The 18,665-nt window shown below is 37.9% G+C and overlaps 1 protein-coding gene across 1 annotated transcript in view; it reads left to right on the forward strand.

Annotated features, from left to right (window-relative positions):
* The first annotated feature begins 31 nt into the window (after positions 1 to 31).
* FIRRM (FIGNL1 interacting regulator of recombination and mitosis) overlaps positions 32 to 18,665 on the forward strand; it is a 23,040-nt gene continuing 4,406 nt past the window's right edge. Inside the window, exons 1-24 of the mRNA XM_065841731.2 lie at positions 32 to 184; positions 649 to 689; positions 1,392 to 1,480; positions 2,691 to 2,795; positions 3,351 to 3,491; positions 4,496 to 4,658; positions 5,043 to 5,127; positions 5,691 to 5,829; positions 6,359 to 6,439; positions 7,399 to 7,463; positions 9,037 to 9,185; positions 9,654 to 9,762; positions 10,248 to 10,434; positions 11,427 to 11,509; positions 11,893 to 11,944; positions 12,284 to 12,377; positions 13,036 to 13,217; positions 13,892 to 14,014; positions 14,905 to 15,000; positions 15,409 to 15,522; positions 15,957 to 16,061; positions 16,364 to 16,444; positions 17,197 to 17,310; positions 17,745 to 17,926. Coding sequence (XP_065697803.2) covers positions 87 to 184; positions 649 to 689; positions 1,392 to 1,480; positions 2,691 to 2,795; positions 3,351 to 3,491; positions 4,496 to 4,658; positions 5,043 to 5,127; positions 5,691 to 5,829; positions 6,359 to 6,439; positions 7,399 to 7,463; positions 9,037 to 9,185; positions 9,654 to 9,762; positions 10,248 to 10,434; positions 11,427 to 11,509; positions 11,893 to 11,944; positions 12,284 to 12,377; positions 13,036 to 13,217; positions 13,892 to 14,014; positions 14,905 to 15,000; positions 15,409 to 15,522; positions 15,957 to 16,061; positions 16,364 to 16,444; positions 17,197 to 17,310; positions 17,745 to 17,926 — 2,678 coding nt within the window. The 5' untranslated portion in view covers positions 32 to 86. The remainder of the gene's footprint in view (positions 185 to 648; positions 690 to 1,391; positions 1,481 to 2,690; positions 2,796 to 3,350; positions 3,492 to 4,495; positions 4,659 to 5,042; positions 5,128 to 5,690; positions 5,830 to 6,358; positions 6,440 to 7,398; positions 7,464 to 9,036; positions 9,186 to 9,653; positions 9,763 to 10,247; positions 10,435 to 11,426; positions 11,510 to 11,892; positions 11,945 to 12,283; positions 12,378 to 13,035; positions 13,218 to 13,891; positions 14,015 to 14,904; positions 15,001 to 15,408; positions 15,523 to 15,956; positions 16,062 to 16,363; positions 16,445 to 17,196; positions 17,311 to 17,744; positions 17,927 to 18,665) is intronic.

An 18,665-nucleotide genomic window follows, 5' to 3' on the forward strand; every position in this document is an offset into this window, starting at 1 on the left:
CATGCGCGCCCGCGCGGAGGTTGCTGGGATAGCGGAGGTAAATCTTCCCGCCGTTGCCTGTCTGTGAAGTGAGCGAAGCTGGCGCCATGTCCCAGACAGACCCTGAGCTGCTCTTGCAGGAGCTGGCAGGCTGGGACTGGGATCTCTGCCGTCGGGAGCTGCCTGCTGTCCTGCCTCGGCTCCTCATATCCTTTCCGTGACGGAGGGGGGGCAGTTCGGCTGCGAGGAGCTATCCCGAAATGGTTTGGGGGTGCGGGGTTATTCTGGCTTCAGCATTGCACGGTTCAAGCAAATAAATCTGTGGGAGGAGAAGTGATGCAGCGTCTTTAGGGAGCTGACACAGGGCAGAAAAGCAGGTTGCCAGGTATTTTCACTAAAAACAAGTATAGCCCTTCACTGAAATTAAAGATTCACAGTAGAAAATAGCGCGTGGTTCATTTAGCACTGTAGGTAGCACCCTGGGTTTTCTCCCAGAAAACCCCAAGACTTACTCTCCCAAGACACTGCAGAAATACCTGTGCTGATGGTGTGAGTACTCAGGTGTATCTGCCTGTGCAGGGCAACGTGAGAGAAATCACTGTGACTTTTACAGGTGCTTTAAAGATAACCTTTATGGCAGAACGAGTTTGAGTTTCTTTAACGTTTTTACTCTGTGTATCAAGAGTCAGAAGACTGGACTGAGCATATTCGTAAGTAGTGATCAAGAAGTGCCTCTTCTTCCTATGGACAGTTGTATTGCACTGGTGTTATCAATTGTACACTAATGCTCTAATGAGTGACTTTCAGAGTCTTTAGGAATTCTGCTGAATCTTGCATGTTGCACTAACAGCATACTGAATAAGCTCTATAAAAGCTCATAAAGAAGCTTTGCATGTAAGGCTGCTTTTTCCTTCCTGCTACTTCTGATTTTTAGATACTTGAAAGAAGGGTGCTTTTAGTCTTGCATTTTATTGTCTTATTGGCCATTACTTACAAAACTCTTGTAATAACTGATAGTGATAAGAAAATGAGGCTGATATGTAACTATTGAGGAGTCTTGCTAACATTCACTGTTAAGTTGCAAATTAGCGTCAACCAGCACATTAAATGTGCAATTATTTGTAGTTTGGAAAATTCTAATTCCATAAGCAAATAATTGTGCTCAGCCTTCAGCTAAGTGTAGGCAGGTGTGATACTATTACTGATGGGTATATGCATGTTGGAGCTGTTACTGTTACTTGTTTTTTTCAGATAATGCACATGTGGCAAATGTTATGTTGCCTTTCTCAGAATCAAATGCCTGATCGGTTTGTGCTTGATGTAGTTGCTTGTTTCACCTGTTAGGTCACTGCATCTTTTTGATAATCACATCTTGTTTTTCTCTAATGTTTTACAAATGTTTTGCTTTGCAGGTGTTTTGAGGATCCTGACTGAAATGTTTTTGCCCCATATCAGCATTGCAGATTTGGAAGAAACTTTTTTCTCAAAAGTATTACCTAAGGTATGACAGCTTAAATTAAATGTGGAATTTTCAGTGAGTTCAGTGCTAAAACCTGCTTAGAATGCAGTGATTTTTTTTTGAGGTCTTATGATAAAATTATTGCTTTGGATGGCACTTGAAATTAACATTTTACCTTTTGAAAGTTTAACGATTTTGTTAATTTAACAATGTTGGATTGTTTCTGTGATTGTTTCCATTCTTTACAATGGGGAAAAGATCAAACATATGATGTTTGGCTTTCTGTGTTCAGTAGTAGAATTGTTTTATATTTCTTTTTGCGAAGATTTGGCTTTTTATAAAATGACCAAGAATTTTTATGTGAGGGACCCTCTCAGGACAAATAAACTGAAGAACCCAACACTCATGTATCCTGAATAAACACCCTGATATTTGTGAATAAGCTTTCAGACCACATGGTGGATTTTGATTAAATGATGGAGAATTTTGTGCTGTAGTTGTATTAAAACTCTTCATTGCTTGTGTTTTAACTAAAAGAAAGCAGTACCAAATGACCAATTTAAGTTTCAGACCTCAGCTTGTATATTTTAATAAGCCACTGAAAATGGACACTTGATTTCCATTTCTCTTATTTTATGTACTCTACCAGATTTAGAGATTACAAGAAAAAATGGCTCATAACTTGCATACACTGAACGAGGATTACTGTAGCTACCAGTTTATGTGGTATCCTGCATGTGCCTGGAAGCCACTTGCTGTCTTTGCAGTCTCAGCAGTAACACTCATAAAATATCCAAGGACCTTGACCAAAGCAGAAATTGTTGTTGTTTGTAGGTCATAGATTTATTTCTTTATGTTTTAAAAATGTTAATGATCATTCTCAAAAAAAAAAAATATTCTGATACAAATTGAAAATACTTTTAAAATGGCGTGGTTTTAACTAGGTAAAAAATCTTTGGTAAAATGACATATTTCAAGTGAATTAGCTAGGAAGTTTGTTTGGCTAACAGATTTTATGAAAAGTAACACCTCATAGAGCTCCTGTCTATAATTTGGAAAAACCATAAGGTGGTTTTTGCTTCTTGGTAGATCATGCTTCATGATTCAAATGCTAGGAAGTGTTACTTTCTTCTCTGAGTTATCTTGGTAGTTCATGACTCTATGCCAAGGAGGCAAGCAGATATAGAATGTGTTACTATTTGCATGTGTACATTTATAAATAAAATGCTTAGATTTTGTTTTGTTCTGACAGACTCTACAGTTTTTTGATAACTTGATGTATGAATTATCCAGTGAGGCCAAAGGATTAATCAGCCAGAATACAGAGTTATGCAGTACTGTAAGGAATCTTCTACAGGCAAGTCCCATGACATAAACTGTCAGAGGAATGTTTACGTTATTCTTTGATTTTTACCTAAATAATTAAGACTTTTTTTTGAATATTTTTGCCAGCTATTAACCAGCTGGTTAAAATGTAATTTGATCTTCCTTTGGAGTGGAAGTTCAATTAAAATTTTATGAGTGATTTGGTTACATTTAGTGTGTGATGCTAATCAGAAATTTAAAAATATCTCTTTCTCTAATGCAAATGGAATGTGATTCTCTATATTTAAAGAATGAATCTAGCATCTATTTATACAATCACTTAATTTTAAAATTTTTGTAAATTGAGAACAGTAGCCAAAAGAAATACGAAACTAACAAAAGTATACAACATCAGGGAAGAGATCTGGAATTGCTTTATTATTTGATGGAGCTTCATTCATCTTTAAAAAAACCTACTTATTTATGCAAATAGCAGTGAACTTTAAATGTCATAGCAATCTAGGTGCAATTCAGTTAAGAAAAGATACTTTTGAAATTATTTCAAGAGTGAAAAATATTGATTGTTGTTGTCTGTTCTTGCTTTAAGGCTATGGTGCAACTGTTGGAAACTCTGACGGGTTGTGTACGATACATCTGCACGCTGCAGGAGTGTGTGCCTCTGGAGAGTATCCGCACCCTTCCGTCCTCAGTTCTGTATGTCATAAAGAACACATTTACACACTGCAAGGTGGGTCTGTGTTAGAAGGAGAAAAAGTCTTATGCTGGTTGACTTTAAGGAAACAGTTGCTTTGTAAGAAGATCCTGTTTTGAAACAATATTATTGTCTGATTTTTTTTTTTTTTTTTTTTTAAATGTAGTTGTTAAATAGCTTACAGAAGGTACTTAGTGCACAAGTACGAAGATGGTTTTTCAGCTGTCTGCCCTGCAAATCTGACCTGGTAGTGAGAGGCACAGACTGTGCTGTTTCTGTATTTTGCATCAATGTCAGCTGGACATTCTCCTTATGAATACAGGCTCTCTGTGGCATCTGCACCGTTTTGATTGCTGCAGTATTTTGAGAGCTACAAATGGTCACCAAAATGGTGCTACTTACCTTTTTTCTCTGCAAGTTCCACAGAGGATTGAAAGTTGCCATTAGGATCTTTATGTTGGTTATGATGAGTGGCATATACCAATTTCAAATCTTCGTTTTCTTACGCAACATGAATTCCCCCTACAGCAGTGAAAATAAAACCAGGTTATTGTAAGGACACAATAGCTTTTGGTCAGCCTTTATTTTCACTTTTCAGTTTTTCTTTCTTATGGGAACATTTAGAGCAGTTCTCCATGTTGGGGCTTGAACTCAGGTGCTATACGTTTATTTAAGAATTCTGATTTTAAAGTATTAGAAAATACTTGGAATGCTACTTCCTTTGCTAACCTTTTAGTGTTTTGTTCAGAAATATGATCTGAAGTTCATGCATCAAGGCCTAATCCGAAGCCGAAGAAAATTGCTAGAGCCAGGCAGACTCTGTTAGTTGATGAGGCTGCAGGTGAATAGTGTTTTATATTTAGCAAACAGATTGGTAGCAGAAGCTGCAGATCTGGCTGTATATTGAGTTAAAGTAGGTACATCTATGCCTTGTGCTTTTTTTTTAGTCAAATGTGTTCGTTGTTTTCAGCATGAGAAAAATCAGGCTGTGATTCCTGAATGTTTTTTTTTTAATACCTTTTCTTCCCCATTTCCTACAGGACAGCGAATCAGTGTACTGCGGGCATCTGCACTTGATTTCTGACCTCCTACAGGCCATGTTCAAGGAAACTTACTCCCTTCAGAAGCAGTTGATGGAACTACTTGATATGATTTCCATAGGCTCTGCTTCTACTGAAGATAACATCGCAGATATGGTGTCAGGTATATATGGATCTAACACTTTTTTTAGTCTTCCTCAGTCCTTTTTTTCTATAGACCATACTTGAATTTTTAAAACAGTATCTGAATTTTTAAAACTGGGTTCTGAGCATGCACAGTTGCTGCTGTACTGACAAGCCTTTCAGAAGGCAGCACTTTGCTGCTTGAAATATTTCTGTTTTTTCTCCTGAAACTTTATCTCTGGGGTGGGCACATTGTGTAGGTTTGCAGGAAAGGAGCCGCACTGAACCATTTTCCTGATTCAGTGTCAATGCATTGGTGTTCTCTAGTGTTTGTGATTGTTGCTGTTTCCCTGGGAGAGGACCATACCTGTGAAGTCAGGAATCTGATTTAACTCAGCTGTTGCTGTTACTATTTCCTCCTTAGTAATCCACACGGTGCTGGAGATATGCTCTGTCATTTCCAATATGGACCATGCTCTTCATGCCAATACGTGGAAGTTCATAATCAAGTATGTCATTCAACTCTTTGAATTTTATTGTAATGTAAACATACTGTGATTTTAAATAACCAGCGTTTCAGTAGCTTTATGTTCAGAGTTTCAAATAAAATTGAAATGAGAACTCAATTTAGCTATTTAGCTAGTAAGTAACTTTAGAAAATTAATTTAGAAATTTAGCTAGTAAGTAGGATTAAAGGTACTGTCAGTGAAGGTAGTTAAGAATTGTGTGTGAAGAGCAATAGAAGCTTGACTTTTTATATTACAGAGCAGAAGAAAATTTGCAACACCATTGTCTCAATAAATAAGCTCAGGAGGCCTGACTTGCAATTTTGTAGATGTTTTTGGCTTGAGTTGTGCTGTCTTGCACTTCCATCCTGCCTCTCCTCTCTGTTTCAGTCAGGGCTATGAAGAGGGTTGTTGCCTCTAAATTTCTGGTTTCAGCATACGCGGGTGTTGCACCAGTTAGTGTTGTATAAAAACCTAAATAGGAGAATTAGTTATTTGGATTTGTACTAATGTATTGCATGATCATTTCTGACAGTTAAATATCTGATTATATTACTATCTTTTAGGCAAAGCCTGAAGCATCATTCTCTGCTGCAGTGTCATCTGAAACACAGTGACATCTTTGGTGGCCTCTGCAAGGACACTCTCCTTTCCTTTCACTCCTGTTTGCAACTGGCTGAGCAAATGAAGATGTCGGAGATACAGGTGAATTAAAATGCTCCCAGAGCTGCCATTGAACTTGAAGGATAGATTCTTTTTGTGATATTACTTGGAGTGGTTTGTGTTGTTGTGGTTTGGGGCTCTTTTGTTTGTTTCAATTTTGTTTGGTTTTGTTTTTGTTTTTATTTGTCAGTTTAGTTTGGTTGTTTTTACTTTATATAGGCAGAATACCTTGCTCTTTTGAAATCACATGAAAATGAGGCCCATAACTTTGTTTAGATTTGGGATGTTTTAGTGGGGAGGTGTAAATAAGTTTCCACTATACTCTATGGGAATGTTTTTTTAATTTCCTAAACTGATGATATCCCCAAGTCAATCAAAAGATAATATTTCAGTTCTCAATATTGCTATAAAAATGTTGAGGCATACTAAAGATTTCCAAAGTTTTTCCCCATAGCTGCAGAGTCTGTAGAGCATCAAGTTTGAAATCAGTTTTGAACACTGTTAGCAATTTAACTTTCTTTTGTATTGTATTACTCTGTGTATTAAGTTTTAGACCTGCTTTTTTGGACAGGATGGCACTGACCTCAGGCTGTTCCAGAAGACAGTCAAACTGTGCAGGTTCTTCGCTAATTCCCTTGTACACTACACCAAGGTAGGTTTTAATACTTTGATTCTATGTTACTATTACATTTAAGCCTCTGGTCTGAAAACAGAATAATTTTGTACTGCATAATATTTTCACAATTTATGACAATAGCATCTGGGTGGTATAATTAACATTCACGCATGACCTGTGGGTAGTACATCCACCTGAATACACTCACAAGCCTAAGCAGGATTACTGCTGTGATTTAACAGAAAAAACAAGAATAATAAGCTGTCAGAAGCCATGTTACTGAGGAGTTACTAGGAGATGTCCAGTACTTACAGGCAGCCTTGAGTCAATGCAATAGTAACTTCATCCGGAAGAATTAAGCATATGAAACCTGTTGCCAGGTTTTCAGAATTGTTGCTTGTTTCAAGAATTGAAAAACATGCGGCATTAGAAGAAATTTCCATGTGGTGGTGTTGGCTCTGACACTAATTCCTGCTCTTTCCCTGGCCCTTTTACTTTGCTGCACTTTATTTTTCTCATTATTAGAAGATGTGCTGTAAATCTACCCCTTTTAAGAATGTATGTGAAAAACTTTGCTCTCTAGGAAAAGCAGTGACAGTGCTTTCTGCATATGTTCTGCCCCATGGGTTAAAAGCAGGGGGTGATTTTTTTGTCTCAAAATGAATAGCATTGTGGCAGGATAAAACAACCTTACAGCAGCATGTATCAGAGTGCTTCAGATTTTTTGCAGCTCTCTGTGGCTATTACAACTGTATTTACCGATTTAAAAAAAATAAACTTACAAACTTAATTGTTTACCTGCTATATAGTGTAACTGATCTTAAGAATACTTCTTTATTGTTTGTTTTGCACTTGCATTGTGCTGTGGATTGTTAGAACTGAAACTGGTTTTGCACTGTAGTGCTTCACACAGCAATATAGCAGAACAGAAAGAAAGTGTATTTAATCTCATATTTTACATTAAAAGAACCATTCAAAATTAATGGCTTTTGCAGGAATTTCTTTCTTTCTTCTCTGATTCATGTTCTCAGTTACATCAGCTCTTTCTTCAAATATACAGGTAAGTGAAGCACAAATAATCGATTATTGATAGTATATTAGTAACATCTCCATATTGCCTTCTTAAAGTTCTAAGTATTTTGACATGTAAAAATACAGTTCTTGTTCCAGAACTGTTGCTTTCTTTTGTTCATGCATGGAAATCTAAAATATTTTTTAAATAAATTGAGTATTTTTGTATGGTACCTGTTACCTTGACCCATTCTTGATCAGTGCTGTGACTGCCCAGTATTGACAAACCACTAATATTGTTGCAATTACTTATGTAAACATTTCTTAATAAATAATGTTTATAATATGCAAATTATTTGGCTTGGACACTGGTTCTGTTTATGCAAGTTGATTTGAAAATTCTTGTTCCTAAAATCAAAATTCCTGAAGGTAGGATTTGCCCTTTGATCGACTTGCAGTGAAGCAGTCAGGCAGAGTTAGAACACTTGGAAACAAATGGTAGCATGATATTAGTCACATAACACCTCAGTAATCCTAATTCCCTTCTATTTCATGTATAACTAAACAGCCACACATACTTTTTTTTTTCCTGCCTTAAATTCTAGTGAAGGAAAACCAAGACTAAATGCAGGTGTCAGAAGCAACATTTGACAGATTGTTTCTACTTTAAGACAAAGTATGGAAGCATTTGTCCTGAAGGGAGAGAGGATTAGAAACAGATTATTGGGAAATTTTTCATAGTTTTACTGTTGCGTTTATAATCTTGTGAAGTCTCACAAAAGGACAAAGCGTAAGCTTTCTCAATGTTATGCTTATAAAGCATAACAGTCTGCAAGTGGCTTATCACTTTTCTTTCAAAAGTTCTGTTCTATTTGCTCCAGTAACGAGTAAGAATAGAGGAAGGTGGACTCTGAAATAGAGGGCTCATTTCAGTCATTCTTTTGGAATTGAAACTGGGTTCTGTGGCAAAATGCACGCATCAGTTCACGGCGTGTTTCGCTGCAAGATCGGGTGGTTATTTTTTTACGAGTTTCCTCTTCTAACTTTACTTACCTTGTAGATATTTCTCAAGTGGAAGATTGTAAACTTTTATGCACTCAGCAAAACTGAGCAGGATTTTTGTGTAGGAAGGTAGCATTTTTACAATCACTTTATATGCTGCAAGAGTAGAAGGTTTTAATTTCATAATCTCTTTTATTTTATTCTCCTATCACTCTTTTTTTTTCTTTTATTGCCCAGGGGTTTTTTTCTCTTCAAAGAAATTGTATTTTTTTATTAGTGGCATGTGTTAAAGTAGCACAGTCACACTTATGACTGTCAAATTGTGTACAAAGCTGTTTTCTTGGCTTTTCATTGCTTGACATTTTTTGTGATTCAGTATATTTCTTCTTATATATGTTATGTATTTTATATGCTTTTTCTGTGAGCTTGTAATGTTTTCTTTCAGCTTTTAGTAAAACATTGGATCGCGATGCTTGGCTTAAAGGTTGAATGCAGAGCTGTAACTCTCAGGCTATAATAGATATTCTAAAACGGGGAGCCTTTTCTGTTTTTTATTTCACAATAACAATGAAATAGTGAATTTGCTGAGAATATTAAATTTTTTTTTTGTCCCTCCCCAGCAAATTTCCTCCCAGTCTCTATGCTCCAGAGATCTTGGAAGTTCATAGAGACGAAATATCCCGGGTTTTTCTTGTGGCGCTGGACCCTCTGATCAACCAGCTTCTCCACTTTAGCCCTTTCATGGAGCAAGTGTTAAATGACAAGTTAGGTGAGTTTAAAATGCTATAGTACTACGTAAGCATCTCTAAGGGATCAGGATTGATACTTTGACTTTCTGGACCACAAGCAATATTTTGTGTTGGTTTGCTTGTCTCTAATTCTTTTGTAAGCACTATGATACAGCCAGTTGCGTGCTAACTCAGATGAATTTTATAACAGATAGTTCATGTTCCCGTTGAATGCATCCTTTCCAAATTACAGTAGATTCAATATTAATCTGTACTGTTTTGCATCATTTCAATCCACATTTGTCACAAACTTTCAAAATAAGATTAAATTTTTCTGCTGTTCTGTTGGTGGGGGAAGACAGCTATTGTTGCCTAAATTAAGTATATTCTGTGAAAAGTAGAATGCCTTCAAACTGGAAAATGATCAGATTGTTGCTTAAAAGACATTTTACACATTATTTACCAGGGCCATTAGCATCACATTAAAAAAAAAAATACACCTTCTACAGGTCTCCCTCCTGAGCAGCAGCTGTCCCAGTGTCTCATCCTGATTTCCATAATGGACAAGCTGTCCTCTCAACCTGAAGAAGTACAGACTCTCTGGAACACAGGAAAAAGGTACTAAAAAAAAGTTTTTGTTGAAATTCTTCACTACAGCAATCAGTCTATATGGGCAAACAGAGGGGCTCAGCTGCTGGAGCTTCCCTTGCAACTGAATAGTAAAATTTGTCAGACTCTTGTGAATTTATATCCTTATGCTGAGAAAAACGGTGTGATGTTCAGTGCTTCAGGAGTGAAAGATACAGAGCCAGAGATGTCCATGTTTTTCAGGAAAGGAATGGTATTTAGAGTACTTCCAGGATAAGAAGAGAGATACGCACATAATTTGTTGATACTTCACAAAGTTAAAATCTTGCATTTTTGTGCCTGAACCCTCTAATAATCACCTGAATTTGTAGAAGAGGAAGGTAGTCAGGAATGTAAAAGACAAAGATTCTGTAGTACAGATGTTGCTTGCAGGATTTGGGATTTGAATCTCTGTGACCCAACTTATTTCTTTTTTCTTCTTTTTTTTTTTTTTTCTTTTTCTCTTACCCTTGGAGCAGGTCTTTGTTTTCGGCTCTCTTCTTGAGCTTCCAGCAGTGTTTTGGTGAGCTTTCTCTCCCAGTTTGTTTGCCAGAGGTGATCAGTACAGGACAGCCAGCAGTTCTCATCACCCTCTATCACTATGTCTGTGTCCACCTGTGCTCCTTTATTGCTTCCACACTCCCATCACAGTTTCCTCAGCTGGTAAGATAGTTTTTTGCTCATTACCTCTTCAGCTTTTGTGATGCATAGGTACTATTTAAAGCAATGAGGTTATTTCTAATGATCCAGCTCTGAAGAGATGTTTAGGTAATGAAGTGGTTCTGTAGAAAGCAGCTGTGATACAGTTACATGACAGGAGTTCAGTTAGATGGCCAATGTCACTTGTAGGAAAGGAGAAGAAGCTTCATACAAGTCTTTGAGAACATCTGATGTTGGAAATTTTTGTTGTCTTTGAGAGGAGGGCAGGTCAAGTTTTTATAGAAGTTCAGTGCTTTCTTTTAGACAGTATTCAATTTGTATTAAACTTACCTGGTTTTGTTAGTCTATTCTGTGAAGTAGTAAAGTGGCATTGAATATTCAGAGTATGTTGTATTGTTATGATTCCAGCTAAGAACATACCATAAAATGGTAATAAGCAAATTTTGCTACTTTAGAGGAGTATTCTGTTTTAAAAGCTTTTCACTTTTTACTGCACATAGAAGGTCAAGAGCTGTCAAAAGAATTATAGCCCTAATTTAGGAGTTTTTTCCTGAATGCTACCTACCTCTTTCAGATAAAATTTACGTTCCTAAAAGAGGAAAAGGTTTTTATTTGGTTTTCAGTAAGGTGCCAGTAAAGCTGCTAAGAAAGATGGCAAGAAAATTGGCAATACATTGTGTGGGGTTTTTTTTGTTGTTGTTGTTGTGGTTTTTTTTTTTAATCATAAATTTACCTCGTGAAGGAGGGATGCACATTATGAAATGTTTTGAAAAGTGAAGGATCTTCAGCCCATTGAAATGAACATACATATACATTTAAAGGATGCAAAACTGAAGTTATAGTTGCTTGCTTAATGGGGTAACTGAATATTGATTATGAATATGAGCTCTGAAAACATTTTAAATTGGATAAGCTGAAAATCTTACTAGGTTTGATGCTAATTAGTGAAGTGAAAGTAATAGTAGGTCTGCAATTTACATATGTTTTCTCCTCAGGAGTACGCTCTGCTGGATGCTGTGCTGGGTTCTAGTATGATCACATCTCTGCTAGCGATGGACGCGTGGTGCTTCCTTGCCCGGTAAGATGTTTTTATTACAGGTCAGGCAGGATTTCCACAGATCCTGTTAGTTCTGTTCTTGTACATAATTCCTCGAGAGAGATTTTTTATTAAGACAAAATTGTCCCAGAAATGGATTATTTTCAGATATAGAGCATATTTTTGAAAGTTAGGAGCAGAAATGGCTTAGTCATTTTTACATTCATGCAATTAAGGGGAATGTACCTTTTCTATTATTTAATAATATTTTTTTTTTTGCAATGGTTCTCTCACATAGAAAGTATGTGCATATGAAATTTAAGTATGTTAGAGGAAATGGTCATCTCTCAGACAAGTGTTATAATATTTACTCTGTAAAACAGCAGGAAGTATAGACTCACGAGGTTCTGTCTGTCACATTCCAGATATGGAACAGCTGAACTGTGCGCTCACCACGTTGTTGTGATCGCCCACTTGGTAAGAACCATAGTGATGTTTGCAATTCAGCACCACTTTAATCCTAGTTCTATCAGCAGACTTACTAAATGACTAAAGATAGGAATTTCATTTTTTTCCAAATCCAAATGGAGATTGTTTTAATTCCTCAAATTGGGTTAATAATTAGCAAATGTAGTACTGTGAAAACATAAAGCAATATGCCTAGCATTTCCAACATTCCTGCATAGTTTTATTTAGAGTGTTACTGCTGTGATCCCACATAGCAACTCTGAATGTTCTGTATAGAATTTACTTTCTGGGTGGTGAATTTTTTTTCCTTACTTTAATTAGATGCATTACTGTTTTATCCTAATTCAGATAAAGTCTTGGCCCAGTGACTGTTATGAGGTCTCTGCCTTGGGTGTTCTGCTGAGGCGTATGCTGTTCTTGATGGCTCCAGATCATCAGGCAAGTACGGCACCAGCATCTTCCATCTTTAATAGATTTGAATCAGTGGCCTGTCTCAAAATATCCTCTTTCAGCTCTTCAGAAATGACAAGATATTGAGTTCTCCCTTGCTGTACTCGATATTACTTTCCCATGGTGGATTCTGATTTGTGCAGATGAGCTATTTAAAACAAGAAAGGCACCTACACCTTTCTAAGAGTGGTCTTGGGCAGCAATGACGTCCTTTTTTTGACTAAGGATGAAAAGGGCACATCTCCTGGATTTGCTGCAACTCTGTGTCCTGTCATTGCATCTGTGACTGGTGCTCATGAGTGTTCTCATGCCATCAGGTATAAAGAGTGCTGTCGTTTCCTGTCAGTGCCTCTGTACACTTCAGAGAGACTAAAGCTCACTCTTCTGCTTACTAGGGCTGCTGCTTCAAGCAGCTGAAATAGTAAGTTGATTAATCATTCTGATGTCCTTCTGTGACAAGGGAGATGGCCATTCTAGAAGGTTTTTATATAAAAAGTTGGATTTTATTTAAACAGAAGGTTTTACACTATTTTTTCATGTAATAATTCTAAAGCAAACTAGTAGTGGAATTTGGTTTCTCAACTTTCTGACAGATTATCAAACTATATTCTGGTCTGTTTATTTCCTATTAACCTTTTGTTTGCAGGTAGAATTTGCTCAGAAGTTTCTTCCAGAAGGGGAGGAGAACCTGGCTGTGTGGCAGCACATATCCCTCAAGGCCCTGAATCCTGATCTTAGGAAACGAGTGGCCTATCAGCTCTGTGTGGCAGGGCTTGCGCAGTGCAGGCGATGGCTGAATAGCAGGCGCACTTTGGGAGAGCTCCAACATGTGGTAAAGGAGACTTGGTTCTCTTTATAAAAATGCATATACTCTGGATTTCTAAACTATAAGGATTCTGTTGCTGTCACCTTAGTTCTATTTTTCTGCATGTTGCACAGCTTTTTTCTATGCCTAACTGGCAAATGCATGAGCAAGAATTCTCATTTTAATATTTTTTTTCTAGTACACAGCACCATAGGAGCCTCTCTTCTGAGGGTGACGATAGTGGAGGTTACGTGTCTTATTAGCTATTCTAGTTGCTGTATGCTCTCTGGGTGAGCAGATGTATTTTTCTTTAGAATTTCTACCATGTCATACAATTAAGTTTTAAAGTCTGGGATGTTTTTACGCAGCATCAAATCTGAAAGATGCTCACTGGTCTCCTTGGTGAAGGAGTGTGAGAAACCAGAGACTTCCACATGTAGAACCTGCTGCCAGCTTCCTCCTGCCAGCACAGCTAGTGACTCCAGCACCACGTGAAACTCGCAGAAGTAACGGATGTTTTTCTTGTTTTGAAAGCTCCATTGGCCAGCAGCCTAGTGGATTAGCTGTGTGGTACAGCTGATGCAGCACATTGGGCTTCTTGCCATCTTGTATCATTTCAGATGTTTGATATAAGGCTGGGGTTTTGGTTCATTCTACTTGTAGGTTTCTTTGGTCTTACTGATCCATTTTTTTGCTACTAGAATACTGCCCTTTCTGTCCTGCTGGCTGCCTGCAATTTTGCTGGTGACACTCTGGAGGCAGAACTTCAGGCATCTATCTTGGGAATACTTGATCAGTTCTGGACTTTTCTCCAGGCTAAGCAGGTAAGAGAATTTGCTGCTCCAGTGGTGAAGACATGATGTCTTGGAGCGGCTGGTGCTGTTTCATCATGTATTTGTTACAGTGTCATTTTACTTGGATTGGACCATTTCTGCAAACAGTGTAACTGTGCTGACCATTTGCTGTCAGCTGGTTTGTGTATTAGGTTCTGGGAAGCAGAGTTTGACTTTTCCTGAATGATACATATCTGGTACCTTGCTACTCTGTTACTCAGTGTCAGATTCAGAATTGCTTAACAAGAAGTCTGAAATACCTCGTTCTGATTCATACCAGATACAAATTTGGCCTATTTTGAATGTTCATTAGAATGTGAACAAAACCCACGGTGATTTAATCAGTACATAGCTGAGCTCATGAAATCGAGCTAGAAACCTTCCTCCTGTGCTAGAGAACAGGGGGGTAAGGAGATTTCCTTGCAACTGTGTACCTGTTCATGTCTGCAGTTGCAGTGAATTAAAAAGGACTGTTGTGGTTCATACTCCAGATTTAAAAAGGAAGTTTGAGAGTGAGGGTGAGGAAGAGCCAACTCTGTGCCCCTTCAGAGGTCTCTTCCAACCTCAGCCATTCTGTGAAGACATTTGGCAACTGAGAAGTGAAAAGAAATAGTTCAGATAATCTTTAGCTGCCTACATTGGAGTGTGGAGGAAAGAGATGAAGGATAAGAAAATTCTTAATAAAAACCAAAGGGTCTTGTAAAATATGGCTACCTAGAAATATTGATATGACTACTTTAGTATTTTCTTCTGCTGCTTATGATGTGTTAAGTGTGTGAAGATAGGCGAAGAATTTTGGAACACTAACTTTGAATTCTTTCTTAAGTAGTTATTCCATAAGCTAAAATGCAATGTTTTTCATATCTTGTGATCTGTTGAAGGTCTCAGATGAGCCATGTCTCCAGCAGACCCTGTGTTTATTACTTCACCTTTTGGAATTTTTCATCCAAGCATTAGATGCTCAACTGATTACTCAGGTAAAACAAACCAACCCTTCTTAGGAAGAATTTACTTAATGAAAACCAAGTTCTTTGTGATTTACTGATCTCAAATGAGTCATTTCATGGTCTTGCCTTCTCTTAACACATGGAGGTTCCTAATTTTATTTCATCCTTGATTACTTTCCTGATCTTTAAACCAAGTGTATGACACTTTGGTTAACGTTGCTTTTGAGAATCCCATTATTCTGTAAGATAATTAAGATACACAGATATGTTATAGAGCATGCTTATTTCTTTCACACCACCAGTTTTATTCAAGGTGTAGCACACCTCCTTTTGTTTTCAGTCCAGTTTTCCAAGACCAGTGTCCTCAGATTCAAAGATGAGCCAGAAGTGTTTTCACCAGCAATCTGATGGAGCTTCTCTGGGGCTTCCTTTCCACAGGTATTTGCACTGCAGTCTGCCCTCTTCCAGTTGGACCCCCCAGATCACATTCGTCTAGCGATGGCAGATTTTCTGTCTGCTATGGGAAAGGTGTTTATACCACAAGAAGCACAGGTAAATGTAATTGTGGCCTTATTTAGATAATCTTCAGTCTTCTGATGAAAATATATGATATTTATTTAAATATAAAGGATCAAGTTGATCAAATACATCTAAGAGTGCCATGACGTTAATCATATTGAGACTTATTAATGGTCTGTGGCAGTTTTGTTTTTCATTGAGACATGCTGAGTGCATGTAAGACATTTGGTTAATTCACTTGTGTGTTGCTTCTAACCAGTTAGAAAAGACTGACATTTGAACTCCAAGAAGAAAGATTAGAACGTGTCACCTCCCTTACAGTGCTTTTTCACCAGACAGGGCTGTAGCACTTCCACATTTCACAAACCTGTCCCTTGACCTTAGAGCCATTCTTTAACGAAAAATTCTAATGGTAGGATATGCACAACTAACTCTCTGGAACTGACAGATCTTTGTTCCTCTTTCAGAGGCAAGTTGTACCCCAGTTGTCGTCTTTGTTTGCTTCTCTGCTGGCTGACCAGACCTGGCTGATTCATCAGCATGCCTTGGAGGCATTCACACATTTTGCAGAGGTGAGCATTGCAAAATCCTGGATGCATATATTTGGTTTTGTTAACTTTTATTGTACAGAAATTCTTCTGTCTTAAATGTTTGCTGCTCTTCACTGGCCAGTTTGGATCTTAGTATTACAGATGCTATTGCACATCAAAAGTAATGAGGGCTAACACAGCTGTAAGTGATTTCAAGAGCTGGAAGTGAAGGAAGGTTAAGGATTGGTTGCAACAAGGATTGGATTGTCATAGAAACATTTGTTGCTTTGTCTATTTCTTTGTTAATATGAATGTACTAAACTTTTACTCAACATTTTTGACAGGAAACAAGCCACGAAGATGTTGTTCCTCAGTGCCTTAATTCTGAAGAAACTAAGAACAAAGTTGTTAGTTTTCTGGCTAGGGTATGTATGTTGTTGAACTATTTTACTGCTTTCTTAGTTGGTGTTGTACACATCCATAATTAGTTGTACATGGCCCATGTCTACACCTGCATCATCTGCATGGCAATTAAATAAGTAAGTTTAAAATAAATTTTTCTTCTAACTGGGATCTGGCTGAACTTTTTAACTTTAATCAGCTTTAATCAGCAGAATTACGAACTGCCATTCCTATGCATGCTGCTGTTCCAGTATTTCCCAGCTTTGATTTAAATGCTTTGCTTTTCCCTCCTTGACCAAAAAAAATTCCAGTTATTGTTGTAAGCAGATAAGTTATCTATTAAGAAGACAGGGATTTCATAATTCCATTTGTGTGATTTCCTCCCATTTTTCTTGGATCACTTTCTGAAAGCTAAATTAATGTGTATGAAACATCTCTGCTTTTTGCAGGATAGAAAAAAATCTCTTAAGAGCCAATGGCTAGTCAGGCAGAGCATAGACAAGTGGAAAGAGAGGGGTGATTATCATGCTGTAACCTAAGGCAGGGCTATCTGAATTAGCAGTTTTTGAGAAACAGATAAATAGCAACAGAATTGATAGCTGCCAGAGATGCTACACCAGAGTTGTTGTAGATAACTGTTGTAGATAATCTCCTGCTCAGAAGAGCATGTGGGAAATTATATTGCCTTCCCCCTTGTTCTGGCACACAAATTGAGCCTGTGGAGGTTGCTAATGCTGCCTTGTTTTAGTTACCTCTCCTATGGCTTTCTCTCTAGACGAGGCAAGTAGAAGAGACAATAGAAGCACGAGCAGAACGCATGAAACAAGAAAGGATTACCTGCAGTGCACAGTTTATGAAAATGGCTGGAGAACGGGAGTCAACAGGAGAGGTGTGTGCTCATCTTCAAATTATCTGGGCTCTACTGTCCATTTGTGTCAGTTCTGGGAAGGATCTAAAGAGGTTCAGGATGGTCTTGCTGCCCTCCAAAAGGTCACATGGACTCTTGGCCCTTAATATCACATAATCACAGAATGTTAGGGATTGGAAGGGACCTCAAAAGATCATGTAGTCCAATCCCCCTGCCAGAGCAGGAACACTTAGGTGAGGCTACACAGGAACGTGTCCAGGCAGGTTTTGAATGTCTCCAGAGTAGGAGACTCCACAACCTGACACCTGAATGCTTTGTACTGCCTGCCAGCTGGAACAACTCTCACAAGGCAAGGTGGTCTCTTCTCCATCAAAGGGTTTTCTTGCATTTGGATGAAGACTGATCATTTATGTAGAGCATTATAAATGATGTATCACGTTTATTTAAATCTGCAGCCTCTGGCAAAACGAGCATGTCACCCACCCTCTGAGGAGCAGTACAAATCAGCAGTGGGCACGATGGAGAGGGCAGTGGAGGCCGTGAAGCTGCTACTCCAGAAAGGGTCACCCCCTGCTTGGCTTGCAATGAAGCTGGAGGCTCTACATACAGCTCTAGCCACCCTCAGAGACAGCGTACGGTAAGGCACTCCATGGGTTTTAGAGACAGTAAAGGGCTCAGCTCCCTCTTCTGAGGGAAGAGATGCTTTTGTACGAGGATTGCTGGAGAAGAAAAAACTGCCACAGGGTGATGCGCTACTGTACTGCTATATCGTGGTTTATGTCCCAAAATGAACTCTGGTGTGAGATGTTGGCCTCTCTTTCATAATTAACTGGCTGGAAGGATTGACATATTTTAATAGATGCTATTGTGCATCGGAGCTGTCATTTTGTATATTGTCAATGTATAGCTTGCTCTTCTATGCTACTGTATAATGATAAACATTTCACCAGACTGTATTTTGAACATTAAGATGTTTGAATCTGTTGTAAAAGTAACAGTTACTTTTGTTCCTGTCACATACAGGTCACTAGGCACTAGGTGTTTTTATCTTAATTTTAAAATACACTCAAGAATAACAATTCAAGGCTCTATACTGTTCTCTAGACATACCTCTGCTGCTGGTTCCACTCCACACTAGGGTAATCTTTTAAAAATAATCTTTATTGGTCACAGTTAAGAGCAGAAAGAATTGCGTTGCTTAAGCAGTTTGTGTTCAGTGGTCCTTCACTGCATGGCTCCTAGCACCTCTTCTGCCATCCACTGACAGAACTATATAAACAGAAATAAATAAGTAAACCCGTACATTCATGTTTAAAGCATCTCTTAGCTAAAAAGTTAAAAGGAGCCATTTCTAAGGGCTTTACTTTTCTCAAAAA

This window comes from Patagioenas fasciata, chromosome 6 (genome assembly GCF_037038585.1).
Source record: "Patagioenas fasciata isolate bPatFas1 chromosome 6, bPatFas1.hap1, whole genome shotgun sequence".
NCBI classification, from domain to species: Eukaryota; Metazoa; Chordata; class Aves; order Columbiformes; family Columbidae; genus Patagioenas; species Patagioenas fasciata.